Source organism: Ammospiza caudacuta, chromosome 4, assembly GCF_027887145.1.
Source record: "Ammospiza caudacuta isolate bAmmCau1 chromosome 4, bAmmCau1.pri, whole genome shotgun sequence".
In the NCBI taxonomy this organism is placed as follows: domain Eukaryota; kingdom Metazoa; phylum Chordata; class Aves; order Passeriformes; family Passerellidae; genus Ammospiza; species Ammospiza caudacuta.
This window is the reverse complement of record NC_080596.1, coordinates 28,767,241-28,783,622: the sequence shown is the minus strand read 5'-3', so window position 1 is coordinate 28,783,622 and position 16,382 is coordinate 28,767,241. Positions and strand designations below refer to the sequence as shown.

Here is a 16,382-nt window from a genome sequence, read left to right as displayed (position 1 = left end):
AAAAGAAGTGAAGAAACACCGAGAAGTGTGTAGATGGACAAGGAATGCAAGGATGCAAAGACTCCTGCAAGTGACAGTTTTGTCTCTGCTTCAGAGGGTCAGGAAAAGAATTTTTTCTTCATATAAAGCCCTGTGCTACCTTTTTCTTCCCCTGAGGTATGAACATTTTTCTAGTCCTTCTATGAAGTCATAGCACTGCTTCCAGCACAAAGAAAACTAGATCTGTCCAAGGGGCAGGGCATGAGCCACAGCAAGCAAGTTTTTTGGGAAAAGACTGTCAGCAGGCTTTAGTGAGCAACCAAGGGGACATGAAAGGGCTTCTGAAAGTTCTGGTGGTGGTTCCCACCCAAACATGCCTTTGCTGTTGTTTGTCAGTAGAAGTGCCACCAACCTCCAGCTTCTCACCAGGTGGATGCCTGCCCATTAGCTGAAGAATTAAGTCAGTCATCTTAACACCAAATAATTTATGGATTTGTGTTGTGTTTCCAAATCTGTGTGCTCACTGCCTTTGCCTGGGGTGGTCAGATATTTTTTTAATGGGATGAAGCTCTGTGATTCCTGACCACATAAAAAAGAGCTAAACCACTGCATCCTTCAGCATTTGCAAGGCAGCTTATTTTCTAGGAACAGGGTCAAACATCTGTATTTCCACTGGGAACTGTGTACATTCCATTCCATTTGGAATTGTGTACATTATGCTCCCCTCTGCCTCTACACTGAGCTGGGGAAATTCTTCTCTAACTCCTTGCACCTGAGATACGCAGGAGGGAGTTAAAAGTGCCCATAAGTGAAGAGGAAACTGGAATAATGTTGGTGAAATGTTTGTCCTCCTACTGCTAATCCCTTAAAAAGATGGATACTAGTATTTGATATCTCATTTATAATATTTGTGACTGATATTTGCCAGTCAGCTTTTTGAGTGCAAGGTTGTACAAAAACTGAAACTGGGGACTGTTTCAGTTTTCAATTTCTGTTTCAATTGATGAGTGCCACTAGAGCATGGCCATTGCTTGTCACTTTGTACCAGCCACAAAAAAAAGACCAGGGAAACTTTTGTTTGGAGGATTGTAGGGAGCAGGGATCCCCTTGGAATTCACCCTTCTGCTTGGGCAGGATTTAGAAAGCAACCAAACCACAAAGTGGCCCTGCTGAAGCTCACACACTGTTCATGATGATTGCAGGTCCAAATATACGAGGAGGACTTCAGGAAGGAGAGATCTGACCGAGAGAGGCTTAATGAGGAGAAAGAAGCACTGCAGAAAATTAATGAGAGATTGCAATCTCAACTGAGTAAACTCAGCTCTCAGGTATGAGTCAAAAGAAAGCTCCCATTGCCAGCATATGTGTATTTTATTTTTTTTTTCTCACTTTCCACACAACTCAAGGTTTTCTGGCTTCCATTAATTGACATTGGATTTTATATGAGGTCACCACCTGGGATGAAATCATTCTGAAGTAATGCAGTAAGAAGATGAGAAACGATTAGAGAAGACTTCCAAAATAAGTAGATGAAGGGAGTACTTATTGCAAAAACTTTTCAAACATATCTGAAAATGGAGGAGGGGGAGGGTAGCCACAACCAAAAACAAGTCCAGAGGACTTTGATTTTTTTCACTGGCACTTGATATAAGAGCTCTAAGATCAAACCAACTTTTGAAATAAAGAGCTTCTGTAGTTAATCCTGACCTCTGCAATTGAATTACAGAGTGATGTTAATATCACTGAGGAAAAAAATGCTCTCCATACAAATTAGCTGAGCAGCCTCTGCAATAATTTTTTTTCTTGCAACATCCTTTTTATCTCTTCAAAGTAGTGTCAGTAGGAAGCCATAGTAAAATCATGGCATGCAAAACTCTGAGCTTTCACAATCCTCATTTAAGAATGACGAAATTCCGAGGTTTCCTGTCTTGACAAAATTGTGCAATGCTTTAAAAGAACGGCTGATTACCAAAATGCTCTGTGGTGATTTATTTTCCTCCCCAACATTGTTGTGACACAGAAACTTCAGGATTGCCTTATTCTCAGCCAAGCCATGCATCAGAGGTGGTAGGGTCTTGCTCAAGTGTCAGAGGCCAGGTGCTGCCTAGTGCACCAGCAGTTCACACTGGAGATCTTCCAGTTTGCCTCTTCCTGCCTCGGGATTTGATTAAACAGAGCTTGTGGAGGATTTTAAAGATGAGAGCAAGCACAAAAAATATTTATTAGTTTGTTTTCTTAAGTCAAATTATTTAGTTGTGACTCACAGAGTCACAGAATATTAATCATCTTTTACCCCTCCTTACTGTGTCCTTAGGCAAATTGCTGTTGGCTCTACTGGAATGCAGAGGGCCTTAGAAAAGGCAGACCCAAATCTGAGGCACACAACTTTGGTCCTAAACCAAAATTATTTGCTTATCTTATCATTCCAGTGACTGTCCATGTAGTTCTGCTTCAAACTATTGAAAGCCACTATGTGTAATGAAAATACAGAATTGTTTTTTAATATAAAAGACACAGTAATATGCTTGCCATATCTTGGGGTCAATATTTTCCTCACATAAAAGGTGTCAAGACTGTGGTGTGGCACAAGTCAGCTGTCTTAAATAACTTTTTTTAATAATAAGTAGTATGAAGGGTCTAAACAAGCAGCGCTGCAATCCACTAGTACCTGAATGATGTGTTGATTATATTCTACTGCTAATGCATTTATTCGTGTTCTTCTTTTCTTGACAGACAAAAGACCTCCCAGTACAGCCTGAGAGGCCCAGTTACCCAGCCCCACTGTTCCTCTCCCCGTGTGTCAGTTATGGGGGCTGTGGGATGGTTCTTCACTGTCCAGATCCTCGGGCACACCCAGTGCCTCGCAGGGCCCAGCAGCAGCAGCAGGGCTTGGTAAGGCTCCCACCATCCCCTGTGGGACAGGGACACTGATTTCCTCACAGGTGTCATCACCCTGCCATCCTCAGCAGCAGCTGAATCTGTGCTTTCCTAGTGTGGTGTTTCGTCCAGATCAAGATTGAATTAACTTTGAAAATACTCTTTATCTGTAACAGCACTAAGAAGAACAACAGAGTTCCTTTACATTTGTTTGTTAATTTAAAAAATAAGGTTGTTTGATTGGAGTCTTGCTGATTTCTTAGATTAATTTATTCCCATGACAGAAATTCAGAGCTCTTTCTAGCTGTATAATTACCCCACTTCAGAGGTAGGGATCTGCTCTGAGCCTTCAACATAAGGTAATAAAAACCAAATCAGGAGAAGTGGAAGTTTTGTCTGAGTGTGGCTAACACAATGGGAAATGTGCCTTTTTACCTGGAACACAACAGGGTCCTGTCTTCCTCAGCATGAAGAAGAATAGCTTTGCACTGGAGCAGGTTCTGAGAGTGGGAGTTATTTATTCCAAGGAAAATACTGCTTCAAAGAATATTTTTGATGTGCATTGGGTTATCTAAGTGACCTGGCTTGTTCCAATCTACTGAGAATGCATTTAAACATGGTGAATGTCATTTTAAATACACAATATCTGATTCTGGCTATAAAGCTGTCACATATGGAAAGATGCTCATTATTTGAAAAATTATAGCTGAATTTTTGCAAAATGCATGTAGGGCTTTCAGGCTGTAGAAATCCAATGGAAAAGCTGTGGTCAGACAAGTCATTTCTGTGCTTCAGGAGTGTGCTTATCTGCCTATTTATCAAAGTTGGAAGTATTGCAGAATGTTTTTCCCTGCAATTTGGCCACTGGCCCAGATTATTTTGGCTCTTCTCCCTAAACTTTCATCATCTGGGTTTCTAATTCTGTGAGGGATCACTGGGTTTACGACTTTGTCATTCCTGCCGGAGCGCCGGTGTCAGTCTGACTGGTTGCTTTGTAACTCCCAGTTTCATTCTGACCCTTTTTTTTCAATTTTTAGCCTGTGTGAGTTGCTGCTCTGAGCTTTGGGTACCTCCCTGAGCAATTTGTTAGCAATCAAGAAAGGTGTTAGAATTTAATGGGTGTCCTGATATGTAATCCTGCATGTTTAGGCTGTGCTTTTGCTTTTTCCTTCTTTTTCTGTTCTTGCACTTTTTCTTTCCTTTTTAAACTCTGGTAGAAACATTTTGGTTAGTCTGATGTAAAATGCACATCTTGTTCTTGAAATTAATTCAGATTTGCAGGGTACAGGTACATAAAAAGAGAATTGATCAGAGAACATAAAATTCACCAGAAACTCAAAAAAGCAATGCAAATGAGTGTAATTTGAGCCATTGTTGATAAACTACCTGTGCTTAAAGCTTTGTATCAAGGTCGTCTTTTTTTGCACACAAGCACAGAATTAGTTAATAATTCCTGTGACTGATACAATTTAAATTGAAATACAATAGCTCCTTTTTTTCCTGACAGTGTATGAGGGTGATGACTGCTGTATAAGCGTGAGTGACAGCAAAACATAAAAGTTAAATCTGTTTTCTCTATCTACAGCTTCATCCTGCCATCTTAATTCAGGCAAAACTTCTGTGGGAGTATATGAAATTTGTTCCCTGCAAATTGAAATCTGCTAGATTCCCCTTGGGGCTACTCAGTGATTTTGTCAGAGTAATTTCTGCAAAACAAGAATCATTTTTCCAGTGTAACTAATTTGAAGCAGCAATTACCTAGACTTTGACAAGCTTGTATGGACTACTTATTCCAGACAGACAGCCTAACACAGCTCCAGCTGAAATGGCTGGTCCCAAAGTTGTTTTCTCTAGTGGTAATTTGCTGCTCATTTGCCACAGTGGGTGGTGTAAACTATAATGCACTATTTCTTCCAAGATTTCCCTGGACAAAACTGTGTCTGCATGGACATAACCTTCTCAGTACTTCCTCTTGTGACAAAGATGGGAATTTTCCCTATCCCACGGTGTTTTCAGGAAGTTATTTGATAATAGCTAATGCTATAGAAACAGCAGTTCTAACCTGTGAGCAAGGGGAGGAGGGGAGAGAACTTTATTCCATGGTTCATTCCTGTCACGCTGGAGCACTTTACAGCTGCTACAGATGCATTCAAACTGGAGCAGCTTCACCTCTTAGGTGGGCCAGGTTTCTCTGGGGTTCTTTGGTGGAGGGAGATGCCTGCTGGTATCTTCTGCTGCTCTGGATTCCTCAGCCCTTTTAAAGTCTGGTTTGGTCCTCTCAATATGTCCTTGTGATTTGTGGGCTCTAGAAAGGTTTTACACCAATTTTTCTGATGCCATAGGGGAGGAAGCAAGCTGGAAGACTGGGAGCAGTGGAAACAAACATAAATATAAGATTTTGTTTTGAACTGCTTTTGTATGGCTAATGAGAGGCTTCACAGCACAATTATGTTTTTATCGTGTCACTGCTCTTTTGTTTGAAGTGCCTGTGAAGTCCATATTGCTGCAATAATGTTTTATTGTTCTGTGCAGCCAGACTATCAGTGGTGTGTTCCTGACCAGCTTCCGCCAGATGTGCAGCGCAAGGCAAATGGTAAGACAACAGCTGTACAGAGCATGTATTAAATGGACTTTTTTTTTTCAAATGGAGGCCTTTGAGGGATGTAGAGTAAACTTTCCTGTCTATCTGTTGAGTGCTGATGTGACAGCTTTGCCTTGGAGAGTCAAGGTTGGTGTGTGTGCACCACAGGTGAGGTTTCTGATGTAATACCCTCTATGCTATAGCTTTGTTGCAATTCATAAAATGTCTCTATTACACATTATAGGATCACACATTTGCCTCATTAAACACCTAGTAATAGACCTAAAGAAAAGATACCCTCAGAATTCTCCTCAGAGCTTCTGTTGCTCCAGCAAAGACCGAATTTAGTGATGTGTCAAAACAAGGGGCCAGCATGGGGCAAGTTTAGGAGTCCTTGGTAACAAATTGCAGGCTTTAGGATGTTGTTTCACCTTAAAGACAGAATGCCCATTGCTGTTCCTGGTCTGTTCTGGTAGTTCAGGTGGTCTGAAAATAGAGCCATGGAAGTGAGCAGAATTAAATACTTGCAAAGGGTCAGTACAAACTATTTTTTGGAAACAGGGAGGAGTAATATTTGTATCTGGCTTTGAAATAATTCCTGGGTGTTTTGAAGTACTTGTTTCAGACCACTCAAAACATGGACACCACAAGGAATCTCTTGTGGGTGGGAATCTGGTGCCAGTGGGTACCACATGGGGTGGCAGGGACTGCTGAGTCCAGAAGCTGTTGTATTACATCTGGAAGAAGAAGAAGATGGCTACAGAGGAACTGTTCCATTATTTGCTGTCATCCATGCTTGCCCAGAAGAGAGGGAAGAGTGGGAATATAGCTCACCAAAATGGCTGATGGGCATCCCATAATTACAGAGCAGCTCTTGGGAGAGTTCTGATGTGGTCACAGGGAAAGTAGTGCTGTGCCTGCACTACAGAACAGGAGATTAATTTTGCCATTCCTCCCACTCAGACTCCAAGTGATTTACTGCACCAGAGGATACAGGGAGGATGTTTCTAACAGGGAATGAAACCAGTCCTGCCACCAACTGCAGCTGTGGTCCAGGGCAGTGCCCTGGGGGGATCTGAAGGAGGAGAGCTCTTCTTCCACCCTGCTGGACTACATGACTTCCCTGAGAAAAACTTCTTGAAAATCTGTGCTCTGTCTTTCTGTTTCTGTTCCTTGCCCAGAACATCCAAACACCACCTTCTCGACGGGACAGAGATTAGGATACTTGAGACTTTTACCTTCTCTTTTTGCTCCAGCCCCTTTAAAGAGGATTTCTTAATAGTGTAGTGTAGGATGTCTGCTTTAACACCTTCTGGGCTCTTATTCTCTTTATCCTGGCTGCTGAAACAGATGATTTTGATCATTTATCCATGGATCACACAGAGGTCAAACTTCCACTCTTGAGTCACTAGCTTGGCTTTATGTATTACATATAATTGTCTGTATTAGATCTGTAAGTATTTTGGGAAAGGTTTCCAAGATAGAAGCTCCAAGAATATGTGATGAGCAAGAGTTCTTGATGTGCCCATTTCTTTGCTCCATTTTGTACGAGTGCTAATTACCCTGGTGGGTCTAAATGGGCCAGCATGTGCAGCAGCATTCCTGGTTCTCAGTTCTCATCCTTCATTTTTGCAGTAGATTATAAATGGACAGATAAATATCCTCTCTGCTGAGCTAGGTCTTCATTATAGGAAACAAATCAGCAGTGAAGCAACTTTTAGGCATGAAACAGTTTCCTTTAGGAATGCTATTTCAGTAGATGTTTCTAGGGAAAGCCTTTAAATTTCCCTTAACAAATTTTCCTTTGACGCTGGGCATTTGTTCTTAAGTAATAATTATGAAACACAGGTCACAGGTTGTAACTTCAGAGCTGAGCACAGTAAATGAGTTGGGAAACCAATATTTTTGATAATATTTCATTTCATAAGCCTGGCTTAGAGATATCTGAAATCAGTGAGAGTCTCATAATGTAATTGGGACTTTAAAGGTGTATGTAACTAAACAGAGCTTACTAATTTTTTTTGTAGCTTTGTATAGAGGCACCTTCATTGTGTTTTCCTCCCTCTCCTGTGAAGGAGGAAGGTGTTTGCACTTGGCTACTTTGGCATTTGACTTGGGTTCTGCAGGGGTCCTTCTGTAACCAGCTGGAATCTCATGTTTTCTGCTTCTCCTGTAACCATATCTGACACCATTGTCCACAGCTGCTGCCATGGTAAGAGGAGGCTGTCTCAAAGGACTGCTACCCTTGTTAAGCCCAGTTTGTCTTTCTATTTTGTCTAAAAAACATTTTTTTGCCATCATCTATAGATATAGGATTACCTCTGAAGAATTTTTAAATTAAAAAAAAAAACCCAACCCTTTGCTACAGAAATTTGATGAACACTATTTGATGCTGTTTTCTAAAGTTTGCTCTCCAGACTGTTATTTTCCCCAGAAATGTGTTTTGGTAGTTGGCGGAGGATCACTTATGCAACATTGTGTCCAGCACTGAGCTCTTGTGGTTGTGTGGTGGTTTGGATCTGGCACTTTGAGATTTGAGCCCTTTCTAATAAACTGGGAAAAAATTCATCAGAAACAGGAAAGGATGAGGGAAATAGGGTGGGCAAAATGAGAGGAAATAAAAACCCCAACCCTCATAAAGCTGCTTAGAACCTCAAACAATTCATAGCTAAGTTCAGCTTGTCCTCCAAAAAAGCAAAGATGTTCCCATAAAAGGTCCCAGTATATTTCCAAGAATAACTCTTCTTTCTCACCTCTGGACTGATCTCTCCCCAGGTACCTTGCTGTGCAGGAAATCTTAGTCCTAAAATGTGCTGAAGTTCTCCCAGCCTTGTCTTGTTGGACCAGCAGTGCTGCCTTAGGAGGAAATTTAGCTCCTAAGTCTCTCTCTGCTCTCTTACACTCCTGATGTCAGAATCTGACCTTTTTGTTCTTGGTTATGTCATTCTGTTTGGTTTTTGTAGTTGATTTGGGTGGTTATTTTTAATTTTTAAGGAGCAAGGCAAGAAGATTTCCAGCAAATGTACTTAATGTCATTTTACTTGGCAAGCAGTATTGACTTCCTCCCTTATTCAACTGTGCAAAATTGAAAAGACAGTTGTAAAAAAGAGCTTGATCTTGGAGATTTTCCCTGGACCCAGATATTTAATGCAAAATTCTCTGGAAAAAAGGTTTATTGCTCAAAAGCCTACTCGGGGCAAGAACCCTTTTGCATGCTGCAACTGCTGGCATGTCTTGGCTTTTTCATTTGTACGATTAATCTACTGCATTTTTTCCCTTGGCACAAATGTTCCCAGTAGATGCATTTAAGGACCCCAGTTACCCCTTCAGAACATCAGCTACAACCAATGGGTTTCTCCAGCCTGATGTTTTTAGCTTGGATCCAGTGATGCCAGGCACGAGGAGAAGCCCAAATGGAGCCTTTTGCTTCCCTCTCCAGGGGTTGCTCTGGAGGTTTGTGACAGCAGCTGGTCACCTCCTCATCTTGGCAGGCCCAGGGAAAGCAGAGCTCAACCTGCACAGCCCTAAGGGTGCCCAGATGAGCCCATGGATGTGCCTGCTTACTTCCATTAGAATCTCATCTCCTCTTCCTTTCCACAGTCTGCTGCTTCCCAGATTTTTGCCCTGGAGGCACCTAATTTGCTGCTAATGTTGTTATAATTACAGCTAATTGGAAGAAGAGGAGGGAGAAGTGTGGGGTTTGCCGCTAAAAATAATGACATCTGTAGGGAGAGGGGGGAAAATATGAAAAACAGAAAAAAAATGGATTTGTGGAGGTCTTCAGTAAAAACCAGACAGAAAAAAAAAGTCAATTAATTGACATCTTAATTTTCCTGGAAAAAATCCCAGACCCCTAACATTTTTGTTATTAGCATCTCCTCAGTGCATATATTACATGAGAAATTATCAGTGCTTCCAAGTAGTCAAGACAGATTTAATTAGCAGCTTGCCATCCCCATTGGGAATGAAAATGTGATTTTTTTCAGCATTTTTACTGATCCAGCTTGATTTCTGCTATTGCAAAAAGGCCATTAGCACACTTCTGATTCCTAACTCCAGAGCATGTGAAGTTAAAGTGCTTTTAAAAGTCAACTTGAGCTGAAGATCACAGAACGTGTTGTAGTTCTTGAGAGTACCAGGCAGAAAAGTCTCTTGGGAAGAGGAACAGGATATGTGATTTAAACAGCTGCAGGATTTGATCATTTTATTTCTATAAGCCAAGAGATGAGGATTCATTATTCCTGATGTTTTCTCTTTAAGTGAAATAGTGACTGCATTTGTGCTTATGCTACTAGAGATGTATCAGAGCATTTTTCCAAAACGTTTTGAAGCTTCAGGAAGTATGTGTTGCACCAGCAATAGCATCTTTCATTTCTCCAATTTTGTTTTATTTTCCTAGCTTGAATGACTCACTTTCAAACACATTTTTGGATCACAGACACCTGCTTAGCCTTGGGTACTAATTATTCCCTCTGTCAGATTTAGCTGCTCTCTTGGATGCACCTAATGCCAATGTACACCTCTGGGCACTGCTGAATGTCAGCAGATCTTTTAAAATGTCTGGAAAGATTTTACATGGAGGCTTTAAACCATGAGACCCTGCTGTTTGCTCTGTGTCAACCACCACCAGGATTAGAGCTTTGCTAGCCCCACTCTCTTTTGCTTCTTCACTCCTACTGCCACTTGTATTGGTTGGATTACAGCCTTGTAATGAAGTACAGTGTTGGATTTGGGGGTGTGTGTGTGTAAGTGTTACAAAATGGAGGAAAATGACTCCTGAGTGAGTTGTATTTCTCAATGTCACAGTAATTCCCATTGATTTTGCTTTTGCAGATTCCTCCCTGGAGAAGGGAGCCCATCGCTGACAGACCCTGGCCTGGAGAAGTGTAAACCAAAGGCTGCAAGGGACTCTTGCAACTTTATTATTCTGTGTTCTTCTGGGTTTTTTGCTCCTTAGCTCCTTATCTCTTCAGTGCATGTAATTTATGTCTGGTAAAATCCCTGTGAGGACAATGGAAAAGCAGCTCACTCAGGCTGGTGATCCTCAGGATCAAGTTAAACTCTGCTGGGAAGCGTTGCTGCCCTTTGTTCTGAAGATGCTGTTTGTGCTGCCTTGTGAGAATCTCTTTAAAAGCCTGATGAGAAGAGATGCAGTTCTTGCTGGGGATTCAGACTGTCACATCTGGTTTGAATTGAATTCAAGAGCTTACAAGCCCAATAGTGGTGTGATTTTTTTTGTGGTGGTTGTTGTTTGGGAATGATGAGGGTTTTTATTTGATTCCAGGAAATGGTTTGTTGATTGATCACCTTGAATTCTGTCCTCTCCTTCTTGGTTGGTAAAAGGGAAATCTGCTTCACTGTTTAAACCCCTTTGTGTAATTATGATCAGGGTACCACCCATGCCAGGCCAGCTAAAGTGTGCCCATTTCCCCTTTTGAGTCCAGGTAGATCTCCTTTTGTTTTGGCTCTCAAATTACATGTAAAACATAATCACATGGTTTTTTTCTGTGTGCACTTATTTGTATTGCAAGGATTTTAGTAGAAATATTGAATGGGTCCAACTTCTCAGTGAATATGGCTTTATATTTCCAAATTGTTCTTGTAATGAATCTGTACATTGTCATGTAACCTCTAACCAAGAATTAAACCTGGCTTTTTCAGTGAAATTGTATTTAGACAATAATTTTTTTCAGAAAATTTTGGTGGATGAGTGTCCAGCAAACATTACTTGATAATCTACATGCAAGATGGTCTCTTCCCTTCAGGCTTTTAAGAAGGCTACTTTTGAGAACAGGTATCCAAACCTGCTGGGACCTCACCTGAAAGAAGAAACAGATTTTTGCAGGACAGGAGATGTCATGGTAGCTCAGGAGTATTTCATGTGGATTTAAATTCTGACACAGAGTTTTTTGAGCTATGCAAAGACAGAGCCATCAGCTACAGGACAGCCTGCATGTGTCATTTCTTCTTCTGGAACAGGTATTTCCATTCCTTTCAATATTCAAATGCCTGTGCATAGAAATAATAACCTTACCGCATTAAACATGTCCAGCATTTGATTTTGGGCTCAATGGGGAACGGTCCATGGGAAGGGATTCTTCTGCTTTTACATTGTAGAGCAATGCTGCTTCTGCCAACAGGGATGAAAGAGCTGGCATTCCTGACTTACAGGACAGACTCAGGAAGAGCAGAGCAAAACACTGAGAGAGGTTGTTTTTGGTGAGCTATTGAAAATTAGAGTTTGACTGCAACCTTAGCTCCACAATGGACTCCCGAGTCTCTGCTATGGAGAGGGGAGTTTTTATCTCTGCACGAATTTGGGGCTGGCTCGCAGACACTGCAGCAGCAGATAAAGTAACAGAGCACAATATACCCCGCTCCTCCTGATCAGCCATTTGGCTAATAAGGGTGAGATCATGGAAAATGCTAATGCACTGCCTTCGGAAAATCCAATTAGGATGTGAGCTCCCTCAATGGGAGCTCCCAGCAGGTGACCAGTGCTGCGGGCAGCGCAGGCCGCTCCGAGCGCCGGGGATGCAGAACAGACGCGCTCTGTGTGCCCGCAGCGGGGGCAGCGCCCGCTCCATTCAGCGCCGCTCCTCTCCCCAGCCCTCCGCCGAGCCCAGCACCGAACATTTGTGGGCTCCGCTCATCATCTGACAGCGTTAGCTGGCCCCAAAGGGCGGCTGAACGCGAGCTATTCACAGGGAGAAAATGCTCTTTGCAGGGCTATCTTTGTAGTCACAGGCTTTTAGCGTTTGTCAGGCTTGGGCACAGGACTGTAAACTTTGGCTCACGTAAATCCTAACATTCCTGGTGTTGTATCTTTTAAATATTCCTGTTTGTATCTTTTTAAATGCACATAAAATGCCTGGAAGTTGCTTTTCCGCTGGATTTTCTTGGAATGATGTATGTTCCCCCAATGCAGGTGCTGTCATCTGTCTGAATTAGCATTGCCAGGCTCAAACACCCCCAGAGGAAATGATTTCTGCAGTGACCCAGACAACTCTGAGGGGGTGAGTTATTTCAGTTAAAATCAACCATACTGTTCTTAACAGGGATTTTTCCTTTCTTCAGCTGTGCTAAAACTGGATATCAACACTCCCAGTTCTCCCTTAAAAACCTGGGGTCTTTGGGGAGTTTTTGTCCCTTTTCTTTTTCCTGTGGAGAAACATGTTTTGTTTTTATACATAGTCTCATGAATTATAGCAAGAACACACCATCCATGAAAATATTTTCTTCTCAGATGAAATGAGTTGTCTGAAAAGCAGAGCTAGAAATGCGTGGTGAACACTTTGGGTGAAATAATGATCTTTTACCCTTTGGCTCTGAGTCCCCACACCCAAAGACTTGCACTTCATTATCTTCACATCATCCTCCTACCAGTTGTTGCTTGGCCATGACAGCAGTTCCTGGGTAATCAGGATTATGGGGTGCCCAGCATTTCTGGTCTTCATCCTCTCTCTCTCTTTCAGTAGTCCAGAATGGAATGAGAAAAAGCAGGTGGTCTATGACCATACAATTTGGTCAAGCAGTTTCAGCTTCCCACTATCATGCATGGGGAATATACCCTGGAAATTCTACCTAGCCCATAGCACCCTGTGCTGCGCTGAGAGGGTAATTCTAGTGAGAATCAAATTATCTCTCTTTTTAAAAAAAAGTAATCCTGAAGTCTACAAATGGTTTCTGTGCTTTAACTCTTGTGAGAATGATAGAAGAATTTCTCTGATTTGTGCAGATGCAAGTTTAAAGGTCTGCAAGACACCACAGGGTGGAAAGCATTTTTCTGATTAATAGAACACTTTCCCCCCAGGAGCCAGGATGCTGGATACTGCTGTGTTTTCACTTAGAACAGCAACAGCCCTGCTTCCACCTGCCCTATAAAAGGGCAGCACCCAGGTGCTTCCTGTCCAGGGCTGCTTTGGTGAGAGCCCAAGGCCCAGGCTGGCCATGGGCTGGCAGCACCGAGAGCAGGGCTGGGGCAGCCAGCAAGGGCACCTGGTGGGCTCCTCGTGGTCTTTGATCAGTTAAGACCTCACAGCAGTGAGACTGGAGATGGCAGTTTTGGTCTAAATGGGAGATAGCAGCCCAAGGAAGGGTCTGAGGCTCTTCCCAGGGCCAAGGGAAAGGATTTGGAGAAGGGAAGTCTTGTGGAGCAGAGCAGGATGTGTGCTGCTGGTGTTGCTAGCACATGACCTGGCTGAGAGAGAAGTGACAGCTCTGGCACATGGCAAACCTCCTTCATTGGCCTTTTTGTTACCTGGGTGGTTCCTTTCGTTTTGTTGCTTGGTTTAGCTGGGAGAAGAGAGGGAGATGTTTTAATTTTCTTGGAGGGAGCTTTCCTGTTGTGCCTTGCTGTGTTTAGGCATCCTGTGTGTCAGCTGTTGGTCATGTTAATCCCACGTTAATCCATTTAAACAAGGACATTACCCTGCAGGGCTGGCACATGCAGAGACTCTTTGCAAGTCATTCACCAAACCAGTTCCAGCTTTGATTATATATAGCAGTAACTTAAAACTCTCAGTTAAGGTTGGGCACCAGTCAGAATATTTCCCTATGCTAAAAGTTAAGGAAAACTGTGCTTTTCTGAAGGTTAAAATGAGAGCTGCTCTTTTTGCAATTCCTATTCTTTTTTCCTCTTTCTCCTCAGTGCCAGATTTGCAGCCTGTCTTTTATAGTCATGCCGCAGCATGGAATCTGTAGAAATAATGTCAGGAGAAACAATCCTAATTATGGAATGGAGGGGATTAGCAATGATAGCAGAAAAACACAGTTATCAACACTAGGATATTTAAAAGAAAATTCTTTCTGTGTAAGTGACCTGTTCAGACACTAAAGCAGCTTTGGAGGGGCAGTCAATCTCCCCATATTTCCAGCTTTCTTTTAGGAAAGAATAGCTTAACAGGAGAAAAGCTGATCTCTCCTGAACTGGAATAACAGTTCTCTCTTATGTTTGCAGTAGCAAGAGAGGGATTAGTTAATTCCCCGTTAAAATTCCCCTGTGGTCAAGAATTAAGTGAGGGTGCGGATGCCAAAGAGGGGACTTGGAGCCTCCAGTGATGTACTTGCTCCAGAAGGGAAGGGAACTCACTAAAATCAGGTTTGAGGCATGAATATTGCATTACCGTTAACTAAAAGCAGGCTTGACTCTGGCTTAGTAATGCCAGCTAAATTGGTTGCTCACAGGGTTCCTAATCCTTAATAGTGATAATTAAAATTCAAAGAGTGTGTGTGATGTTGTTATCTCACTGCCCATGATTTCTGAAGAGACATGTGACTTCCCTGAGGATTTGGGTGTGGTTGGGTCAGAGCACTGGAGCTGCTTTTCTATTCCTGGGTGATAAATTAATAACACAGGACTTGGAAACACAGCTCAGAAAGAGCTGCAAAACCAGAAAACCTCCCCACCAAATCAAACCCACTGCATTACAAGATACCTGTTGGGCAACTGAAAAAAAAAATTAAAATCCTCAGGAAAAAAAAAGGGCAATTAATCTCAATGTGCTGTTAATTTAATAGTATTCCCATGTGGAGTCTTAGTGCTACTGTCACAAGCTGGCCATAACTTCCTGCTGTTCCACAGATGCTTGTGACAGGTTCTGCTTTTCATGCTCATTTCTTTGCAGCCCTTCACTTTGGAGTCAGAGCAGACCATCTATTTCTAATTTATTTTGGGGTTTTTTTAGTCAAATGAGATTTGCAGAAAGTCAAGTTCCCATTGGAAAGGAACTTAGGTGCTGCTGTGCTGCCAGGAACTGTTTTCCAAATAATTGAATTCTTATTAATAGGCATTTTCACTTTGATGAATGCAAACAGTCAAGCTATGGCATGCTGTGTGGCTTTCTGTGTCTGAAAGCAAAGATAAGAGATGTGGGAAATGCAAACAAAAAACCTGAGTAGTACCAGGAAGGGAGAGGATATTAATAAGGAATATCCCTTATGAGTTCCTTGTTTGGTTTGTTCATATTCACCTGCCCAAATTTGTTTAGTTTCTGTATGGAAACACCACTACTGTTTATAAGCAGTGTTTCATTTTGGTTTGGAGCAACTTCAGCTTATGACAAGTGTCAGCCTTCCTTCTTCTGAGAAGAAAACGATGCAGGCATTGCCCCTTGATTTGTGTGTGCTGGCAGGGTGTGACACTGGCAGGGTGTTTCAGAACTCCTGAGCAGATGCCATTCATCTCACTCAATTGCTCTCAAAAATACTACATTGCAGTTGCAGGCATCTAAATCCCCATTAAATTCTTCAGGCTGCTTTAAGCTTTGACGTATTAGCCCCTGAAATTGTGCAGACATTCTGCCTCTGAAGTCCCCAGAGGGAGGGCTCTGCAGAGCCCAGAGCGAGTCTGGCTTTGCTGAACTGCATGGATTTTCCTTGCTCTGTAGGAAAAACCTGTGTGGAAAACTCAGGCTCTTCCAGGTGGTCCAGGGCCTGATGTTTTTGCACAGCCTGTGCTCCTGTGTGCACTTGCATATTTGTATTTCTATTATATACATAGAAAACTAAGTGTTCATTTCTGAAGGTTTGAGTGTAAGAGTTAAATATGTCCCTACATGTGCTCTTCCCTCCAGGAGAGGAATGTCCTAGAGGTTTAGCAAGGTTGCTAAAACTTTTAACCTGGCCACATAACAAGAGTTAGTGTCCCCAGGGTAAAGTGTTGTAGTGAGAGAAAATGAGGGTTTATCTTCAGCCTGGAGTTGAGACTTCACCAGGGTCTGATTTTTCAAGTCTTCCCAGGCTGAGCAGCTTTGCTTGTGGAATATGTTGGAGTTGCTGCACTCAGGGCTGGCAGAGCCCTCTCCCTGCCACCCTGCTTGCTTTCTCAGTGCAGTCTTTATGTTTATCCTCTGCTGAGGGAGAAGTTGTGTTTCCACTGGGCTTTATTTACTCTTTTATAAGACTACTCCCACTTGACTGCTAGAATTTAATTGGGTTCCAAAGC

General features: G+C 42.3%; 1 protein-coding gene across 1 annotated transcript in view; it reads left to right on the top strand.

The window, feature by feature from the left end:
- The window catches only part of TNIP3 (TNFAIP3 interacting protein 3), a 32,733-nt gene extending 21,747 nt beyond the window's left edge, over positions 1-10,986 (top strand). The window contains exons 9-12 of the mRNA XM_058804149.1: positions 1,182-1,307; positions 2,713-2,871; positions 5,389-5,449; positions 10,271-10,986. Coding sequence (XP_058660132.1) covers positions 1,182-1,307; positions 2,713-2,871; positions 5,389-5,449; positions 10,271-10,302 — 378 coding nt within the window. The 3' untranslated portion in view covers positions 10,303-10,986. The remainder of the gene's footprint in view (positions 1-1,181; positions 1,308-2,712; positions 2,872-5,388; positions 5,450-10,270) is intronic.
- Positions 10,987-16,382: the final 5,396 nt, after the last annotated feature.